We start from the raw sequence: 18,991 nt of genomic DNA on the forward strand, positions 1-18,991 counted from the left end.
AGTGTCCAGCATGTGCCCTGAGCCCAGGCTCAACAAGTCCAGGAACCCTAGAGGGTATCTTCTGCATGGTCCAAGACACTTCTACATTCTGGAAGACTGGATCTTTAGCAGGGGAGGGGAGAAAGGAGCTCTCATACCCATACTTGGGGGCCAGACATACTGAGACTCCTGGAGCGGGGTGGACACACTATCACCTGACGCATGGCTTGGACTTAAAGACACTTAGTAACTATAGATATTGTTAGTTTTTCCAAGATGAGAATCATTTGCCCGTCTCATAGCCGCAGCTTTCTAGCTCCTGCTGGAAAATCTTGGATTATTTCTGATCTTGGCTTTGCATGGTCCCATAGCAACCATCACAAGCCCTGGTGACATATATCTGTCCAAATTCAAATTATCTTCTGAAAAGAAAATCTCCTAAACCCAAACTTACTAAATCAACACTTTGCAACACATTTAAAATAGAGCATAAAGAAGGTTTAAATAGAAATAAAATAATTTTTTTTTTTACCATATTTGACCTATTTCATTGTTCTTCAAATCTAATGTCTCTAGGTTTCAAGGAGAGTGTGGATGTGGAAGATTAAAAACTGGGCTTACCCCAGCTGCACAAATCTTTTCTCTCTCTGTCAAAACACAAGCCCTGCCATCATTTCTTCCTAGCCAACATCTGTTCCATCATCTGCCCTGTCACCTCCCTTTTGTCTTCCAATCCCTATTCTTTCTCATACGTTCTCGTACTGCATTCTTTTCCTATTTCTCAAGGTCCTTCTCTTTCCTCATTCCCACCTAACTCTAAGCTCATGCTGATACACTCACTGAATGTGCTCATCAAAACAATCCTCCCTAGTACACTGGCTAAAAGCATGAGGTCTGGGATGCACTAGACCATCAATCTGGATCCATGCACTTGGGTTCAAATTCTGGCTATACTACTAACTGGATGTGTGACCCTTTGCAAGTTACTTAACCTCTCTGTATCTCAGTTGCTTGTGAAAAGAGAACATGAATAGTATCTGCTTTGTAGAGCTGCTATGAGGATTATTAATAAGACAATGCTCCCAAAGCTGCTGAGACAGAGCCTGGTACAGAGTGGGCTCTCAATTGTTAAAAAGGGAGCTATTATTATTATTAGCAATGTCATCTTTTACTTAGGGTTTGGCTTGGCGAGCCATCAAGGTGATAAATGAAAGGGAATTTTGAAACTTAATTTTTTACAGAAAAGAAAAAAGGGACAGGGTAGACTCAAGATTCATGAATTAAAAGGGAGGAAGTAATACCATGAAGGTACTAGAACATGAAAAATATACAGAAGGAAAGTTCAGTTTTCCTTTCCCTCTCCCCTCCTCAGAAACTCATAGAAAGAAAGCTTTAGCATCTCCAGGTCCTCAGGTCAGAATGTGGCTTGACTTCACTTCTGGACGAGCAATGCTGTGTTCAGAATCACTGTTGACAAAAATTCTATAGATCCTTTAAAGCCATGTCATAATGCAGCAAAACACCAGTGGTAGAAAAAAAATCATGCAATTTATTTTTTAGGAGGTTGTGGAAACTGTGAAAAAGCTTGTTACACTAAGGAAAGGATAGACTTCACTTACCTGCAGGAGGCTACTTGGCTGATTAAGGCTTGTCCCTTTTGCAAAGCATCAGTGGCACAGTCTTTAATTTCTCTGTGTAATTCCTCATGCCTCACTGCCAAGACAGGCAGACTTAAACCCTCTGATTTAAGGAGCTTAAGGTAAGCTTCAACTCTTCCAAGTACATCAAATGCCTGCCAAATAAAACATACTTTCATTTTCTGTTCTTCCAGTATAAAGTCTACATCAATGTGTACACAAAATACTGGAGATTAAACCAGCCCATACAATTTATTGGTTTGATCATAACCAAAAACAATAATCTGAGTCTTAGGAAAACAGCTGTACAGTTTTAAGGCTCCATTTAGGGAAACTGATCACAGCTCAGTTCAGCACAGATAAATGTCAACACCATAAAATTACCCAAATAGTTTACATTGAGAATGTACCTATACAATACAGTTATAACTGTAGAGAGTTTGGGGAGCCAGGTTTATTTTTTGCACATCCTATACTGTAAACAACTAATGGATGAAATGTTTTAAAAATATGCAGACTTTCATAACCTAATATCTCTGTAATACCTTTTTAAAAATTCCAAATAAATTGCACTTTGAACCTAAATCACTATGGGGAAGTATTCAAGAAATTTGGGGTTTTTTCGCTCCTTGCCTTTTTCTGAGTATGAGATCTTCTGTCTATTCCATCCAAGGCATCCATCTGCCTACAGAGAAGATTGGAATTTGGTTCTGAAGCAGTGCAAAGCCTAAGACAAGGTAATATTCGGCTTCTGACATGCAATATAGGATTATGAAGAAAAAAAATCACTTGGTAAATCAAGATACTGTCTTGAGAGATTTTTTAATTCCTTTGTTTTCTTCCTTTATTAGGAGGTCAACAACCAAGAATGGGAGATGAAACTTACAGAGTTAACACAGAGTAGAGAGGACACTATCCTTTTGGTCATGAAGGCCTACTTGGCATTAAGAAGGAAGAGTATGTGATAGAAAAGCAGTAAAAGAGGACTGTGGTAATACGAGGAAAAGAGAGCCAAGCCCTGTGGTCTTCACAGGTCTCCTGATAGCCTACCTGGGCACTTGGGCCTGGATCAGGAGATGAGTTAGGTAAGCTGAAGGTGAACAGCAAGGGAGCTCCTGCCATGCTGCCCTTTGGCTCTCCTAGAAGAAGCCATCTTACAGGACGTGCCACAGCCTTCTGGAGAATGGTCCTACCCCAGTAAGCCTGACTTGTCCTAGTCAGCAGGAACCTTGAAGTCTAGCCTGCCTGAGCTAAGGTGGAAGCCAGTGAGCTCGGCAGGGGCCCATCGGGTGAAACAGGAAGACCCCACAGAAGACTCAAGAAATGAGAGCGATGGTCTTATGAGTCTAATACCACTGAGACCTGAGAGAGACCAGGGAGGGGAGCAGGGCTGGGCTGACGCCTAGGGAACACAGCTTAAGCCAAACGTAGAGGCTACAGCTGTGCAGCCATGCCAAAGCACCCGGGCCCCCACACCCAGCCACTATCGAAGGGAGCTGAGTCTTAACGGAAGAACTGGAACTGGACGAACTCTGAATTTACAAATGAAATCTCTCAAATACGGTCATACTACTTGTATGTTGATACTCTGTTTTCCCACCAATGTCCTCACGTCTCCTGAATCTGCTCTTTGCATTTACTTCGTGGGTATAAAGAAAACTCATTCCCACTTACTTAGTAGATGATAGGAAGTAATAAAAATAACCACCATAGTTTAAGGAGAACTACGTGCTTCTTCTCTACTATGTGTTTCACCATTACTTTTCATCCAGTCAACAAATATTTTTCAATGTCTGCTGAGTTCCAGGCATACTGTTCTTAACAGCCATGGGAGGGAGTGAGAAACTATCCCCTTTATAGGGTTGGGGAAACTGTGTCTCAGAGAAGTTCAACAAACTGCACAAAGTCATATCTGTACTAAGCAGCATATTTGGTATTTGCAGTCACTTTGTCTGGCCCTGAGGCCCCTGCTCCTAAATTCTGAGCTATAAGGTCATGTAGCAGAGGATTACTATGGGAGGCTTAAGAAAAGAGGCATTTCCAAGAAGGCTGCTAATCCTAGGTGGAAAAGTGGGGTTTGAAACTTACTTTTTGTAAATAGCGTCTACCTTTCCTTATTACAGGTGAGAAAAGATACAGAGAAAGATTGAGTGATTTCCCTTATGCGATAAAGGACTGTAACAGAAAGACAGTTTGATTAAAGAAATTTTGTACCTGAAGAACTCTTCCTCCTTATCTGATCCTTTTTCTTTCCTGCAGTTGGCAACAGGGCCAAATGTGTTGAGATGCTGATGTTAAAAAGATAATTTGAATGGCTTTCTCGATCTTTCCATAACACACTGAAACACCACCAGGCAATAACTACTGCTTCCGGAATTTTGTTTTATATTTGTAATTGTATTGCTTATTTTGAATAACATGGAGTCTCTTGTTAATCAAGGGTTGGTTTTAAAGTTGGTGCCTAAAGCAAAAATCTGGTGTAGTCAAAATTATTATGAACTCCCTTAAATCATGCTTAAAGTTTAGTGTATGTGAACCAGTGCTCACAATAAGGCATACTCACAATTAGGACTGAGAGCCACTAAACTGGACTAAAGGAAGAAATACGCGGAAATGTATACTTAGATGTCAGGACATTCACTTCTCTCCTTCCTTAAAGTAATCCTCAAGTTCTTACTGTGACCGGGGACAGGACAGAGACTTCAAAAGTGCCTTTTCCTGCCTACAAGTTTAACTCCATTCTATCTTAATGTTAAGCCACTATAACCTTAATACATATCATGTTTGTCACTGTCTTGAGAATTAAAGAAGGAAAAAATATGAAAGTAACTAGGCCGTGATGGTAGAAATGTAGTAAGTACTCAGGAAATACCTACTGGCTCTTACTCTAAATCTTGATTGAACAGACACATCTTTGAAAAATCACTGAGAAGAGCACGGCCACCTGTTGCCTGTCACTCACTCTATGTGGATTTCCCATCTTGTGAACTCAACTGAACAGCTGCTACTCTCCGATCCTTGGGCATTGGTCTCATCTTCATAGCAATTAGATTCTAAAGCCACACGTACATGAAATGCATGTGTGATGTGACTCCACCTCATTCCTGAATGTTATCAGAAAAGTATCATTTCCCAGTAGCAGGGAAATAAACCGAAGGGCTAAACAATCACTAGAAGGAGGAGGTGGTAGATCAAGGGCCAATGCAACCAACCACTTAGAATTAAAATAGACAACTTTTCTTTCAGAACTTTTTTTCAAAGAGATCAAAGTGTTAGGAAAGCATTTATCTATTAATTTCTCTACGCATCACAGTTAATAGAACTACAGCAGTAGAGAGGAGGTGAGCAATTGCTTTCTTGCATTAGCTCAACAATATATTTACAAAATAACTGCAATAGGTAAGACAGGCTGGATGCTGTAAAACAGCTTGTTCCTTATCTTTAATCCTAACTTAAGCCTAACAGGAATAATCTATAGACACAGAAATAGTGAAATGTCTCAATTTTAAGAAGAGACTTCTCTCAAGATTATACTATCTGTGGCTGTCCAGATCATATGCAAAGCTCATTTGTCTTATTCCCAGGCAGAATTTGATGAGGAATCCATGTGCCAATTCCAGAAATGATCTAAGTATCACTGTTCTCACTTAATCTACCCCCGAAATAGAACTGAGTGCTTTTCTATTTAGCATATCCATGAGGAACTCGACACGCTAGATCCAGGCTGGAAGGAATCTCTTTTTGTTGCACACACGATGCACAACAGGTTATTTCTGGCAAGAACACTGTGACCTCCACATAAACTCCTTTGGAATTAACATTTTACCTTGAGTTTTTTCCTATCACATCCCCCTCTTTCTTCTAACCTTCTATGTGATGGTCAAATAGAGGTTATGCGACTGGATTAGAATAAATAAAGATATAGGCCCAAGGATAATATTTTCTCCCTCTGGGTTCTGACACTTCTTGGCTCTTCTTGGCTCTTCTATATGGTACCTCTCAGGGGACAAGGAGCAGATGACTTAGCCCTTTTGGCCCTGGTTTGGGAAAGATTAAGGCACTGCTTAGGTTTTGCTCTCTAAGATACTAATAAAGATCTTTCCTTTTTCCCTTGTTAAGCACAGGATGCAAGCAGAGATATCAAGATATGGCACATTTTATTCTTTTAAAAATATCTATGAGATTAATAAGTTAAGCAAGAACCATGAATCATCTAGCATAATTCTTACATTGTGTTGTTCCACAAAGATGCTTGATAAGTAATATTATTTGCTTCTTGACTAATTTGAAGAGAATCAACATTAAAACATCAACAACAAAAACTACTGCAGAGCCTTAAAATGTTTTCCTTTCATGAATCCCTAGGGTGGAGAATAAGTTTTGGTCAAATCATTTATAATTACCGAGGACACAAAACTCAATTCAGCTTCTAATTAAGAGCACTGAATTGCACTATCTGCAGAGATTTAGAGTTCCCCTGGGTTCAGTACTTTACAAGACCAAAAGCTTTCGTTTCTTTCCCTAAACACAACCTAGACAACTTCTAGTGGCTCCCAGTGTGGCAAGCTGATTGCTAATTCAGGTCTTGCCCAAATCTGCCCAGGAGTTCAAATGCCCTGAAGGCCAGGGGCAGCAGGGTGATGGGATTTTCAGCTCCCGATCTTTGCTGTCCCCTGAGGCTGCTCCGGCTGACTCCTTGCCTCTCCAAGCCTGTGGATGCTCGGCCCCGGAACTCCCTCAGTGTCACTAGTGTTACAAGGTAGACTAGCGATATTAATGAAAGGTGTTTAAAATCATGAGTACCTAAAGCAGGCTTTTGCCTCACAATCTGAAAAGCTGAAAAACTTCGGAAAAGGAGGAGTTTGAGATTGAAAGTGGCATGTATCTGAAGCACATTATTTACAAGGCATGGAGGCACTTTAGGTACTGACCACTTCTTAACTTTTTCTGAGATGAGTCCATCTTAGAAATGTTAAATGCTGAACTTTAGCCAGCTAGTCACTGTTTATAATTTCTGATTTTCTTTGATCTAAACTGACCTAAGTGGTTTTAGGATGATCTTAGGATTATTAACACAGAGTATGTCCATTTGCAATGTGCAGAGCATTCTTTTTTTCATTTATTCAACAAATATTTATTGAAATCTATGGAGCATGTACTCTGCTCTGTGCTGGGGATATGAAGATGAACAAAAGCACTGAAGTCATGCTAGAGCAGTGAGCACATATTAAATGCATACATATATAAATGCATATATAATGACAAAGTGACAGCTAGCACTTAGTGAGCGCTTAGCTGCTCTGTGCACTAGTCATGTGTTAACTCACTTAAATGGAGCAAGGACTCTGTGAGGTACATATAGTTATTATTTCCATTTTACAGATTAGAAAGCTGGATGCACAAGGAAGGTAAGTAACTGCCCAAGGTCACAGAGCTAAGAAATGTCTGAGATCAGATTCATATCCAGGCAGCCTGGTTCCAAAATCCACTGTATTATTTTACAGAAGTGTCATCCTAGCAAATGTTTCTAAATATTCACTTCATCTTCTAAATTCCATTTGTTTATTTCCACTCTAATTCTCCCCTGAAAAGATTTTGTACATTTATCACCAATTGTAAGAACTTTCATTCCCGAATATTCCCCGAAGTAGATAAGAATTGTTAGACCAATTTCAAAAAGAGAAAACTCAAGCTCAAAATGTAAATTGACTTGTCACATGGCCAGTCATCCATTCATTCATTATACAAAATGTTATGAACACTAGGTGGCATATGAAGATGCTTAAGGTAATCTCTCTCAAAGGAGCACAGAGAAATACTATGGGAATAATAAGAAATAAGCAATTAATGCTGCCTGGAGACCACTCAGAGGAGGTGATATGGGTGATGACAAGTCTCTTTATACATCACTACTTTCCTTCTCAGATATGACACAGAGACTGAGTTTGAAATCTTGTGTATTAAAGTAATTAAGCTCTCCTCTTTCAAAATGATCTCATCCCAACTACCTTGGATCAAGACAATCTCTTATGAACAATGTAGCTAGCTGGCCTTGAAACTCCACAGTTTCTAATATTCTACTGCTTTCAATCATTCAAATAATTATTGAGCATCTACTACCTGGGAGACACTGTTCTGGTGAACACAAAGTAAAATGGACATATTTCTTACCCTGAAGGAATTTTAATTTAGCAAAGGAAAGTAAATCTACCCTGAATTAACCTGTAATACAAGGAAGAATATATTTACTGTCAAGGAAGAGGTACAACCATCTGAAATTGTGCATAGGAGGGAGACCAATTAATACATTCATGCCTCAGAAGTCAGTTGATAGCTTTATTGTGAAAGATACTCATGAGTAAGTGACAATAAAATTGAAAGTCTGGATTATAAGACCATTAAATATAGACGAGTTGTGGGTTCTCATGAGAGACGTTAAGATGTTAAAGGTATTCCTTGATTTTGATAACTTTTCTATTTTAGATAGATAGATATTTAATAATTGCATGCTAATAGTTTAGCATATTTATCAAATACTTACTGTGGTTTAAATAGCCTGTCCCTGAGCTCTAAAACCAAGGGTTTTTAAAACCATTCTTAGAGCGAGTACAAGAGGAGAGTATTTTAAGTTATCACTTGCTTCTACACGAGGAGATTTGCCCCATCAGGACTTTTTCAACACCTTACTATCTCTGCATACTGAAGGACATGTTTAGTGTAAGACAGAAACTTCTTAGCATTCAATTCAAGACGCTTCCTGAACCCTTGCTTCTTCTATCACTCTTTGCCTCTCACCACTCATGGCTGACACCTTACGGTCTCGGCAAAATACATGACCTTAGGGTCCCCAAATGTGAGACGGCAGTGTACTATGCAGCCTTCCGCAACCCCTTCTTGCCCAACCTTCCAAATGCAGCTCATTGAGCCTCTAGTCCAGGGAAGCCTTCCTGAAACTTTCCCTGGGTCAAGTTAAGGGTGTCCTCTCTGTGTGATCTAACACCCCAGGATTACTCCACCAAGGCTTCCCCACAGCACACAGCACTTCTGTTTCCTAGCCTCTCCTCTAAGCCAGCATGATGGGGTCTGGAAGGCAAGGATTACATCTTTTATTACTTTAGCTCGAGTTCCTATATGATGCATGACAACTACAGGTATGTAACATATTAACTGAATGCAAGTATATAAGAAGGGAGGGAGTAAAAGCAAGTTGCTTTTCTAAGAGAAAGGGAAGGTTTTCTGGCAATGAGAAATCTGAGACAGGCTGCTTAAGAATTATGAAACTGAAAGCAGTTACACTTTCCTTGATGTCTAATGACAATTAGCTTAATGACTTGAATTCATTTCTATCACTTCAACAAATTCCTTCTGGATAATATTTCTTTGGTTCCTCCACTTGGGCAGGTTTTTTCTGTCAATTCGTATTATAACTGGGCTTTTTAGTGAATTGTTTCCTACATCCGGGCTAAAATGTATCTATTTTGAAAAAGGTAGAACAATGTGTATATAAATTTTTAAAAATGTACCAAGCTCAATGCTTAATTATTTTATTTTATTAAGCTGTTGTAGGTATTACTGTTTTGCATCACTGTAAGTATCTTGATAAAGCAACATCATCTTTTTAAAAGATACTGACTTTTCAGCAGTGATGGCAGAAGCAGGAGAAGCTATGATAATCATTACATTTCAAAGTGCCTCTGGTATGTTTGTCTGGTAGCCCCAGATTTTTGCTTCACCCATGCTTTTAGGCTGATCACCTAAGAACCAGACCACGTGGTTTTGATCTTGGTCTCTCTGTGCTCTCCCTGGTGAAATCGTATGCCTGGGAATGGAGAGCTTTGTGACCCATCAGCCATGTTTTACAGCTTTAGGTTTAATCATCGTTGTCATGTAAACACAGGCTCCCATTGTTCTGCTCTTGAAACATAGTTGTGTGTGTATGTGTGTGTGTGTGTGTGTGTGTGTGTGTGTGTGTATTTATCTCTGTTTGATTTAAACCACATTCCTAAAACAATGATAAGTACATTTTGGATGATCAATACATATTAACCAGAGCTTCTTTTTTGTGAAAATGCTAGGAAATAATAAATAAGATCATCTATAATCATGAAAGATGAAAATTTGAGGGGATCAAGATGAGTTACTATAATAGGGGCTATGTTCATATTTCATGCCATGTCCTCATAACTCTTAGCAACATCTGGTAACTAGGGAAACTCTTCTTCAATCGGCTATCAGCCAGTATTGACAATCAATCCATACTAGCATTTGTTGCTAAGTGATTTAGCAAGTAAGTTCACCAAACACAGTGAATAACTCTAAAATGCAAAGGGAGTGTCTTGGGTTCTTGAGTTACATGGTCCAATCTCCACTTGAATATGTTTTGTGGAAAGCATCAATAGCATTCAGTAAAGTCATGGGATATAAAATTAGTATACATAAACCTGCTGCTTTTCTGAACTGTATGAACTGTCAGAAGAAGAAAGCAAGAAAACAATCCCATTTAAAATCACATTAAAAAGAATAAAATACCTAGGAAAAAACTTAACCAAGGAGATGAAAGGCCTATACTCTGAAAATTAAAACACTGATGAAGGAAATTGAAGATGACACAAAGAAATGAAAAGATATTCCATTTCTTGGATTGGAAGTATTAATATTATTAAAGATGTCCATATTACCCAAAGCAATCTCTATCAAAATACTCATGACATTTTTCACAGAACTAGGGCAAATAATCCTAAAATTTATATGAAACCACAAAAGACCCTGATTGCCAAAGCAATCTTGAGAAAAAAGAACAAAGCTGGGAGAATCACACTCCCTGACTTCAGACTATATTATAAAGCTACAGTAATCAAAACAGCATGATACTGTCACAAAAACAGATAAACAGATCACTGGAACAGAATAGAGAGCCCAGAAATAAACTCACACACTGACGGTGAATTAATCTACAACAAAGGAGGCAAGAATACACAATGGAGAAAAGACTGTCTCTTCAATTAGTGGTGCTGGGAAAATTGGACAGCTACATGGAAAAGAATGAGATGAGAATATTTCCTCACACCATATACAGAAATAAACTCGAAATGGATTAAAGACCTAAATGTAAGGCCTGAAACCATAAAACTCTTAGAAGAGAACATGGGCAGAACACTCTGACATAAATCGTAGGAATTTTTTTTTTTGTATCTGTCTCCTAAGAAAGGAAACAAAAGCAAAAATAAATGAATAGGATCTAATTAAACTTAAAAGCTTTTGCACAGAAAAGGAAACCACTGACAAAAGAGAAAGATAACTACTGAATGAGGAAAAAATATTTGGAAATGATATAACTGATAAGGGGCTAATATCCACAATACATAAACAGCTGATATAACTCAACATAAAAAAAAAACCTGATTAAAAAATGGGCAGAAGGCCTGAATAAACATTTTTTCCAAAGAAGACATACAGATGGCCGACAGGTACACGAAAAGATGCTCAACGTCGCTAATCATCACAGAAATGCAAATCAAAACTACAATGAGATATCACTTCACACCTGTCTAAATGGCTATCATCAAAAAGATCACAAATGAGAAATGTTGGTGAGGGATGTGGAGAAAAGGGAACCCTTATGCACTGGGTTGGTGGGAATGTAAATTGGTGCAGCCACTGTGGAAAAGTATGGAGATTCCTCAAAAAACTAAAAATAGAACTATCACATGATCCGGCAATTCCATTCCTGGGTATTTATCTGAAGAAAATGAAAACACTATTTTGAAAAGATACATGCATCCCAATGTTCATAGCAGCACCATTTACAATAGTCAAGATATGGAAGCAACCTAAATGCCCATCAACAGATGAATGGATAAAGAAGATGTGGGGTGTGTGTGTGTGTGTGTGTGTGTGTGTGTGTGTGTGTGTGTGTATGCACAATGGAATATTACTCAGCCATAAAAAGAATGAAATTCTGCCATTTGAAACAATATGGTTGGACCTATGAGTATTATGCGTAGTGAAATAAGTCAGAAAGACAAATACTCTATGTTTTCATTTGTATGTGGAATCTAAAAAATTGAACAAATGAATATATATAACAAAATAGATTCACAGATACGGAGAACAAGCCAGTGGTTACCAGCAGGGAGAGGGAAGGGGGCTGGGCAAGGTGAGGGTATAAGATTAAGAGATACAAACCATTATGCATAAAATAGATATGCAACAAAGATAGACTGTACAGTACAGGGTAATACAGCCATTGTTTTGTAGTAATTTTAAATGGGGTATAATATATAAAAATATTGAATCACTGTTGTACACCTGAAACTAATATAATATTACAAATCAACTATACTTCAATTCAAAAAAAAAAAAAAAAGAAAGAAAAGCAGCAGTAGTAACCTTACTCTCGAGGTCATGTGTGCTAACATCGCCACCTACTGCTCATTCCAGTCATTCCAGGTACAAACCGTCACATGGCAAGCTGAAGATGGTAGTCATTCTCAAGGCAAGAAACAAGCTCTTGGGTAATCATCAATCCCCAACAGGATTAAAAGTTAATCAGCCTCACTCTTGAAGCTACAGAGTAAAGACTGGGGCACTCTGGGCAATGTGGACAATTAGGTGATAATCATATTTTACTGAATTTCACAAATTGGAAATACATTGGCTTATAGATTTTTTTGTATGCTCTCCTCTGTATTCCCTGCAGAACAGTGCCTGACACATAGTACTTGTTCAATAAATATTAAATAAATGAATCACTAAAGAAAAAGGGTAATTTTTCTCATAAATTTGCCACACCACTTATTCAGCAACTTCACTTAAAAAATCTATTGTGACATTTTTCTAGTAAATAAGAATATCCCTAGATATTGGTAGAACTGGTAGAGAGAGAGGAACAGATAAAAACAAAGGAAATACGGGGAAAAGAGGGGGATTTCCAGATGACCACAACAGAAAATACCAGAAACATATGATAAAAATCTGGATGAAAAAGGAAATAAATACATAATGGAAATCTTACTAACAACACTCCATTTGCAGATGAGATTATGACATTTATTCCTTTTTATTTTAACAAAATTCAAAGAAAGGTTAAAGGTTATTTTAAAAATCGTGTGTTTTGTGTTTTACTGAGCAAACCCTCAAGCGGGCCACTCATTCATTCATACTCATGGCACTAACATTTCTTCGTACTGGTGTTTGACACAGAAATTGAAAAACATTAACCTAGCTTTAACAAATTTGGAACAGGAAACTGTTGGTTAAAAAATAATTCCATTTATCAGGAATGAAATTGGTTTTGAGGTAAGTATCTTTTTTTAAAGCCCCAACTTCCTTTTTTTTTAGCGCTAACGTCCAGATGTGCATGCGTGGGGCGAGTCTCTGCTGCTCCCATCCATCTTACTGGTGTGCCGAGAACGCCTGACTCTGATCCCTCTTTGTCTGGGCCACTTCTCAGTACTGGGTTTGCAGCCTTCAGGGCTGAGGAAATGTCTTCCTCTGAGACAAAGAACAAGCTTGCTTACCGTTTGCTATTAAACAGTAAATTCCCCAAGTTAAGGATTCTTTTCCTGAATGCCACCTACAGCGGTGCCATCACCCACTGGGGCCCATCTGCCCTGCCCCCACGTAATTGGGGACTAGGGAACTGATGTGACATCTGACACTCTGGTTACTGCTTTTGCTGTGACAATAGTCTTCCAAAACTGATTCAGAAGTCACATGTCTTCTTTGAGCATCCATGAGCTGTGACAAGTTAACATGTTAGCCAGATAGCTGGTTAAAAATCTCAGACCCTCACAGCAGCATGGTTTCATCAATGATGCAAATGATCACAGTGAGAAAACAGTGCACTCAAGGCACAATAAAGTGAATTTTCAAAAGGAAAATTCAGTGCTTTGAAGATAAATTGATGATGTAAACTGAAAATACTCTTTTGCTGGTGAAAACAAACCTTTCAGACTAGAAAAAAATATTTTAAGGGATTTTGAAATTATATTAATGTTTTAAATCCAGTGCTTTATTTTAACTAGGGTTATTTATGAGTGTTATGCCAAAAATGGGGTAAAGTGGTAAGAATTTTATAAAATTTGGAGATTCTACAATATAAATCAAGAAGGAAAACACCATTTACAAGTCTTGAGAAGAATTTCCTTCTTTAATTTAAATGGATTTACTCACAACATTATTTCATCATTTATTGCTTCTTAGTAATATGGTTAATAATTCATTTCAAGAGTCATGATTTAAACATCTACTTTCCAAACTCCAGCTTCTGTTTTTGCTGAGGTAAAAGTATCTAGCATCTTTCAAACTAAATTCTCAGATTTGGAGTTGGAAATTATTTCTTCGATGCTTTGAAAAAGGAAAATGAATTCTACATCTTTCTAAGTACCACCTGGCTATAGAGAATACTGTAGTGTAGATAAGTCCTAACCGAACAATCACAATTTGAAAGCCATGGCATTCAAGTCATTAAACCGGGGGTCTAGAAGTCAGGTCTTCGGGGTTAAGAAATAGGATTTGTTAAGTTTGGACCTGAATGACTGTGTAAGTTTGGGAAAGCTGCCACTCCATTCTTCAACTTTTTAAAAAAAAATTACTATTGTAAGAGATAGCATTCCTTCTCCCTCAAGGCCCAGGAATAATGTAAGAAGAAAAAAATCTCCCTGGCAAGGTAACCAGATCATGAGAGCAGAGGATGCGAGAGTGAGAGTGAGAGTGAGAATGAGAGAGAAAAACCCCACATTTTGTAGGGCTATAAATTACCGGGCTTGGGCTAGAAGCACTGTTTCATCATAGCAACATGTCCTATATAACTGTTTTCCTTAGAAACAGTATATAGCATTAATTAACTAGCAGATGACCCACTCATTTTGTAGAATGAGAATGTAATGTAAGTTTAAAAATCTCTTATTCAAAAACAAGACTGTTGAAGAGAAATTTAACCAGCAAGTACCATGGACTTAGCTCAACAGCTTCAGAAACATGCTATGTCTGTTTCTTCTCTTAAAATAAAAAAAATCCCAAGTAGCAAATAATTTAACAAATACTTTTTTAACATTTTTTTTTACCATAATTCTAGCATCTCTATTTTGGAACTTTACTATTCATGCTTTCCAAGTTTCCTATTAGTAACGAAATTCAAAATTAAGTAGCTATTTTGATATATACCAGGACATTGTAATCAGATTGTTGATGCCATGACTTTAAATCACAATATATCTAGCTTCTGGGGGCTCCCCATTTATTTCCTGTCACACTGGCCAGTTTTAAAAACATCAGTGAAATTTAAGGTATCCATTTCAATAAAGCAGTTTGAAGGTGTTTAGATTGGGAAAAGTAGAAACATTTTCCAACAATATCACCAGCCTCAGATACTCGAGTGATGTGAACACAGGAACATTACCACGCAATAAGAGCCACCTGCTACAATCAATATTAAATGAATCAGCCAAGAGAAGTGGAGCTCTTCTCCCACTCAAGAAGACCTGGACACAATCCAAAGCAAGATTTCCCTTTGGCTGACTTAAAAAGGCAAAACCAAGGCTGGGCAGCCAACCAGAGCCTTATGGTTTGCATGCCGAAGGCCTGCAATATTTATGTATCTTTTACTTAATAAATGAAAGAGGATTTTTTAAAAAGGATAAATTTTTGGAAAAAGTTTCAAAGGTTTTTGTTTTTTGTTTTTTTTCAGCCTTGATACATTTTATAGTTCCTTTCCTCCAGGAGAAATACTAGCATGTTGGCACAAGGATCCCCCTCAAACAGACCAATGAGAGGTTTAAGATAAAATTCTCCTGGGTTTTTCCTAAGTGACCCTTTACATGTCAAAGCATAGAGTCTCTCAGTTTTGAGAACGAAATAAAGGCCATGACAGTGATATATTTTAAAAGCACCTCTCTGTTGCTATCAATTTTGAAACTCTACGTGGAGTTTAGACTCCTGTGATGTGTTCTGCCCATTGAAGTAACAGTGCCCTTTACTGGTTTGCTCTGGTTACCTCATATTACCAACTCCACCTCACACTGACCTTGTTAGCGCTGTTGAAAAAATCATTTGCCTTTTTTAACCAGGTCTTCCTTTCCACCATGAGCCGACCCAAGTCTTCTTGAAGCCGGTTCAGTTTCTGGTTTGAGAGCTGTAGGTGTTCCTTCTCCACATGTTCTTTGGACAGCAGAATCCCAAGGGCCTCACTCTGCAGCTTCTCAGCCACGGAGAGCCATTCCTACAAGAGATCACGCTTCGGTTTACTGGACACATCCTCCCCTTGGTAATCTCTGGGAAGACTCAGAGGACATTTAGATGTGTTGAATATACCAGAAATATATAGACATACCTGTCATTATATTTTCAGATCATAAAGGAGTAAATGCTACATTCCAGGTTTGAGTACCAAGATGTAGATTAAAAAGAGAGAGAGAGAAGGAAACAGAAAAGAGGCCAAAAAGGGAGAGGGGATGAGAGCAGAAAGGGGCAGGTCGGTTGGGACAGGTGACTGATGGAGGGTCTGGTTGCCCTGAATTCAGATCACTTGCCATTTCCATTAACACTACCTGAAAACACACCCAAAACACAGTCATCAGCCTTTTTCAATCTCGAACTCATTTTTACCTATTTTTTTTTCATTTAAGTATAAAAACATTTCTTTCCTATAATTCAGCCTTGCTGCCAGTGTGGGCAAATGTGCACAAGAAAAGAAAGGAAATCTCACACTTTATGGCTTTTGTTTGCGCATCTGTCTATACTTAGAACTGAAATGAAGATCCGTTATTCTCCACAAAGTTAATAGCTGTTATTGTGCAGTGTTCTCTCCTTCCTGACCCTAGTTTCACCTCCCAGTGTTTCACTATTAATGATTTATAAACATTTCAGAAAAGGAAAAGAGGTAGCTTTTTTCTGTTGCATGAGGATGAAAAACAGTAAGCAAAAAGGAAAGTAAGAGTTGAGGTAAACCAAATATATTATTTGAAGGGAAAGTCAAATTTCTTTCAAAAGAACTGAAGCCAGATCCAATTTCATAAAATAATGCTTGTCTCTAACATGGAGGTCCTGTTAGTGAATTTTCTGGTACCCATCTCAGCTGAGACTGAGTGGTAAGCATAAGCTGTTTACTAAATCATCAGAAATTTAGCACCAAATTTCAAAAATCACAGTCTGATTCCATCCTGGCTTATTCTCCAGTGTAAATGTCCCATTATTAAGTTACATTTGGTATATTATATTGTACAAAATAAGTATGATGCTAGTGCAATTTACCACTATTGTTTCCATTCATTCATTTCACGAGACAACTAAATACTGTGAACCTGGGACCAGGCTAGGATAGACGTCTTGGGGAATATAAAGAAAGAATAAAATATAGTCCTTTCCTTTAACAATATTTAAACTTCATGTAATTTTATATATACTCACATTATTAAATGGATTAAACATATGCTGCTCCTACCTATACACACATACACATACACACACACACACACAAAATGGTAGTATTTTAAATAACAATTAGTGAATGTCGAAAATAGAAAATGTACATATTATTTTATGGACTCCATAGACCCTGTTTGAGTAATTGTGCAAGAGAAAAAATATTTTGGTCAATGGATGCAAGCATTAGTATGGCAGATTAAGGGACTGGTGTTTTTTTGAGCACCAATTATAAGCTTATGGTTTGTAAGTATAACCCTCACTAACTTAGGTAAGATGTTATTTTTTTGCCAATATTTACACAGGCTCAGAGGAGTACATTCTTCAAGGTTACATATCCAATCAGGGGAAGAACCAAGACTACTCACAGGTCTGTATACAATGTTACATTCCAGGGAACTGAGGGTAGGGAGATTCCAGAATCTTCAAATTTCTCAGCAAGCACAAAAGCAATAGTCTTGGGCATGAAGACGGGCTACAGGAGTTCTTAAGATCCTTCACCTTTTAAAGAGCTATTTTGTCCCCACTTAAGGACAGCTAATTCGTGCCATGATGTTCTTTTGTAAAGCCCTGTAACTATCCCTCGTACTCAAAAACCATTACCTTAGCCTTATTGGGAAAAAGCAAATATTTCTAAAGCAGTTACATGATTTCTGGCACACGTAATAGGCACTCACTAAGTGTTAGTCCCACTTTTCTTTCCATCAGTTTTATCACGGTTCATTAGTGCCCCAAATAACAATAATGTTCTAAAATAATAATGGAAGGAGTCTCCAAATATTATGGGTCAGTGTCATGTATTGATCAGTATTATGGGATAAACAAAATGAAGCAGGTTTCTTTGCTGTAGTACTTAGAATTTTTAATATGTTACTAAGCATTAAGACTCCTGGAGGAAAACGTGGTATAAAACATTTTGGACAGACTCTTTTAACCAAGAAACCATTTGTTTCCTAATCACTTCAGGGGACCAATGCTCCGGAACATTGGAACAACGCTGGAGAATACTGTAGTTGTAGCTAAAAGCAGCTGAATCACCTACGGGTTCACTTGTTTTCAAAAGTCTTTGTGTTTCTTTCCTTTTTTGTTGTGTCCCTATCCCTCCAGCTACCCAATTAGTCCATTTCCTGTCTTTTGGATCTATTCTCTCACTTCTGTCTGCTAAGAACTGTGGGGCATTCATCCTCAATGAACTCAAGTGAAGAAGGGCTTAATGTGTGAAGATATAGAGTAAAGCAGGTCATTCTTTCAGAAAGTTGGCATTGACCAGAATCTTCTGTGCCTGGTAAAGGAAGACCACATAACAAATACAGAGGACCTAGGAGAGGCCTGGAGAGCTGGAGGAAGGGGAGTGGAGAAGGCGTTAGGATATAGAGAAGCAGGTTATAGCCATCATGTGCTAGCCCTGGACAAACTAAACTCTGCGCTGCTGGGGTCTTAACTGTCTGCAAGATGGTAAGGGTTGATTTTTCTTTCTGTATGCTAGCACGTTGCTAAATGCTTTACAAGTATTTAATCTTCACTACACCCCTGCAAGGTAGGAACTATTATTACCCTCATTTTATAGACGGGTTAACTGAGGCTCAGAGGGATTAAGAACTTGCCCAAGGTCTCAACACTGGTAAGTGAAAGAGCCAGAACTCAAGTTCAGGTAGTTTGACTCTAAAATCTAGTTTCCTGGTCTCCGCTCCTCAGAGAGGTGATAAACAGTGCTATTTACATCACAGGAAGATTAAACCCATTAAGAACTACAGAGGTGAAACTTCCACAAGACCTAGATAAGGCCTTGAAAATGATGCAAATCTTTATATGACCCTGGAATTTTCTGATTTGAAGTCAGAAGCCTTGTTATTTTTAAATAAACATGCTATCTTACATATATAACTGAGATTTTATAGCCCAAACTCGAGCTATATTTTGCTTAGCAACTGAACCAAAATAAAGTGCTTCTC

The 18,991-nt window shown here is 38.1% G+C and overlaps 1 protein-coding gene across 8 annotated transcripts in view; it reads right to left on the reverse strand.

Moving 5' to 3' along the window:
• CCDC141 (coiled-coil domain containing 141) overlaps positions 1 to 18,991 on the reverse strand; it is a 195,146-nt gene that overhangs the window by 68,736 nt on the left and 107,419 nt on the right. For all 8 annotated transcript variants that reach the window (XR_004319964.1, XM_032479842.1, XM_032479840.1 and 5 more), the window contains 2 exons: positions 15,643 to 15,837; positions 1,599 to 1,771 (listed from right to left, as the gene is read on the reverse strand). Coding sequence is in view for 7 of the 8 variants with exons in the window: in XM_032479842.1 (XP_032335733.1) it covers positions 1,599 to 1,771; positions 15,643 to 15,837 (368 nt within the window). In the remaining variant the exon portion in view is untranslated. The remainder of the gene's footprint in view (positions 1 to 1,598; positions 1,772 to 15,642; positions 15,838 to 18,991) is intronic.

Source organism: Camelus ferus, chromosome 5, assembly GCF_009834535.1.
Source record: "Camelus ferus isolate YT-003-E chromosome 5, BCGSAC_Cfer_1.0, whole genome shotgun sequence".
Lineage (NCBI taxonomy): Eukaryota > Metazoa > Chordata > Mammalia > Artiodactyla > Camelidae > Camelus > Camelus ferus.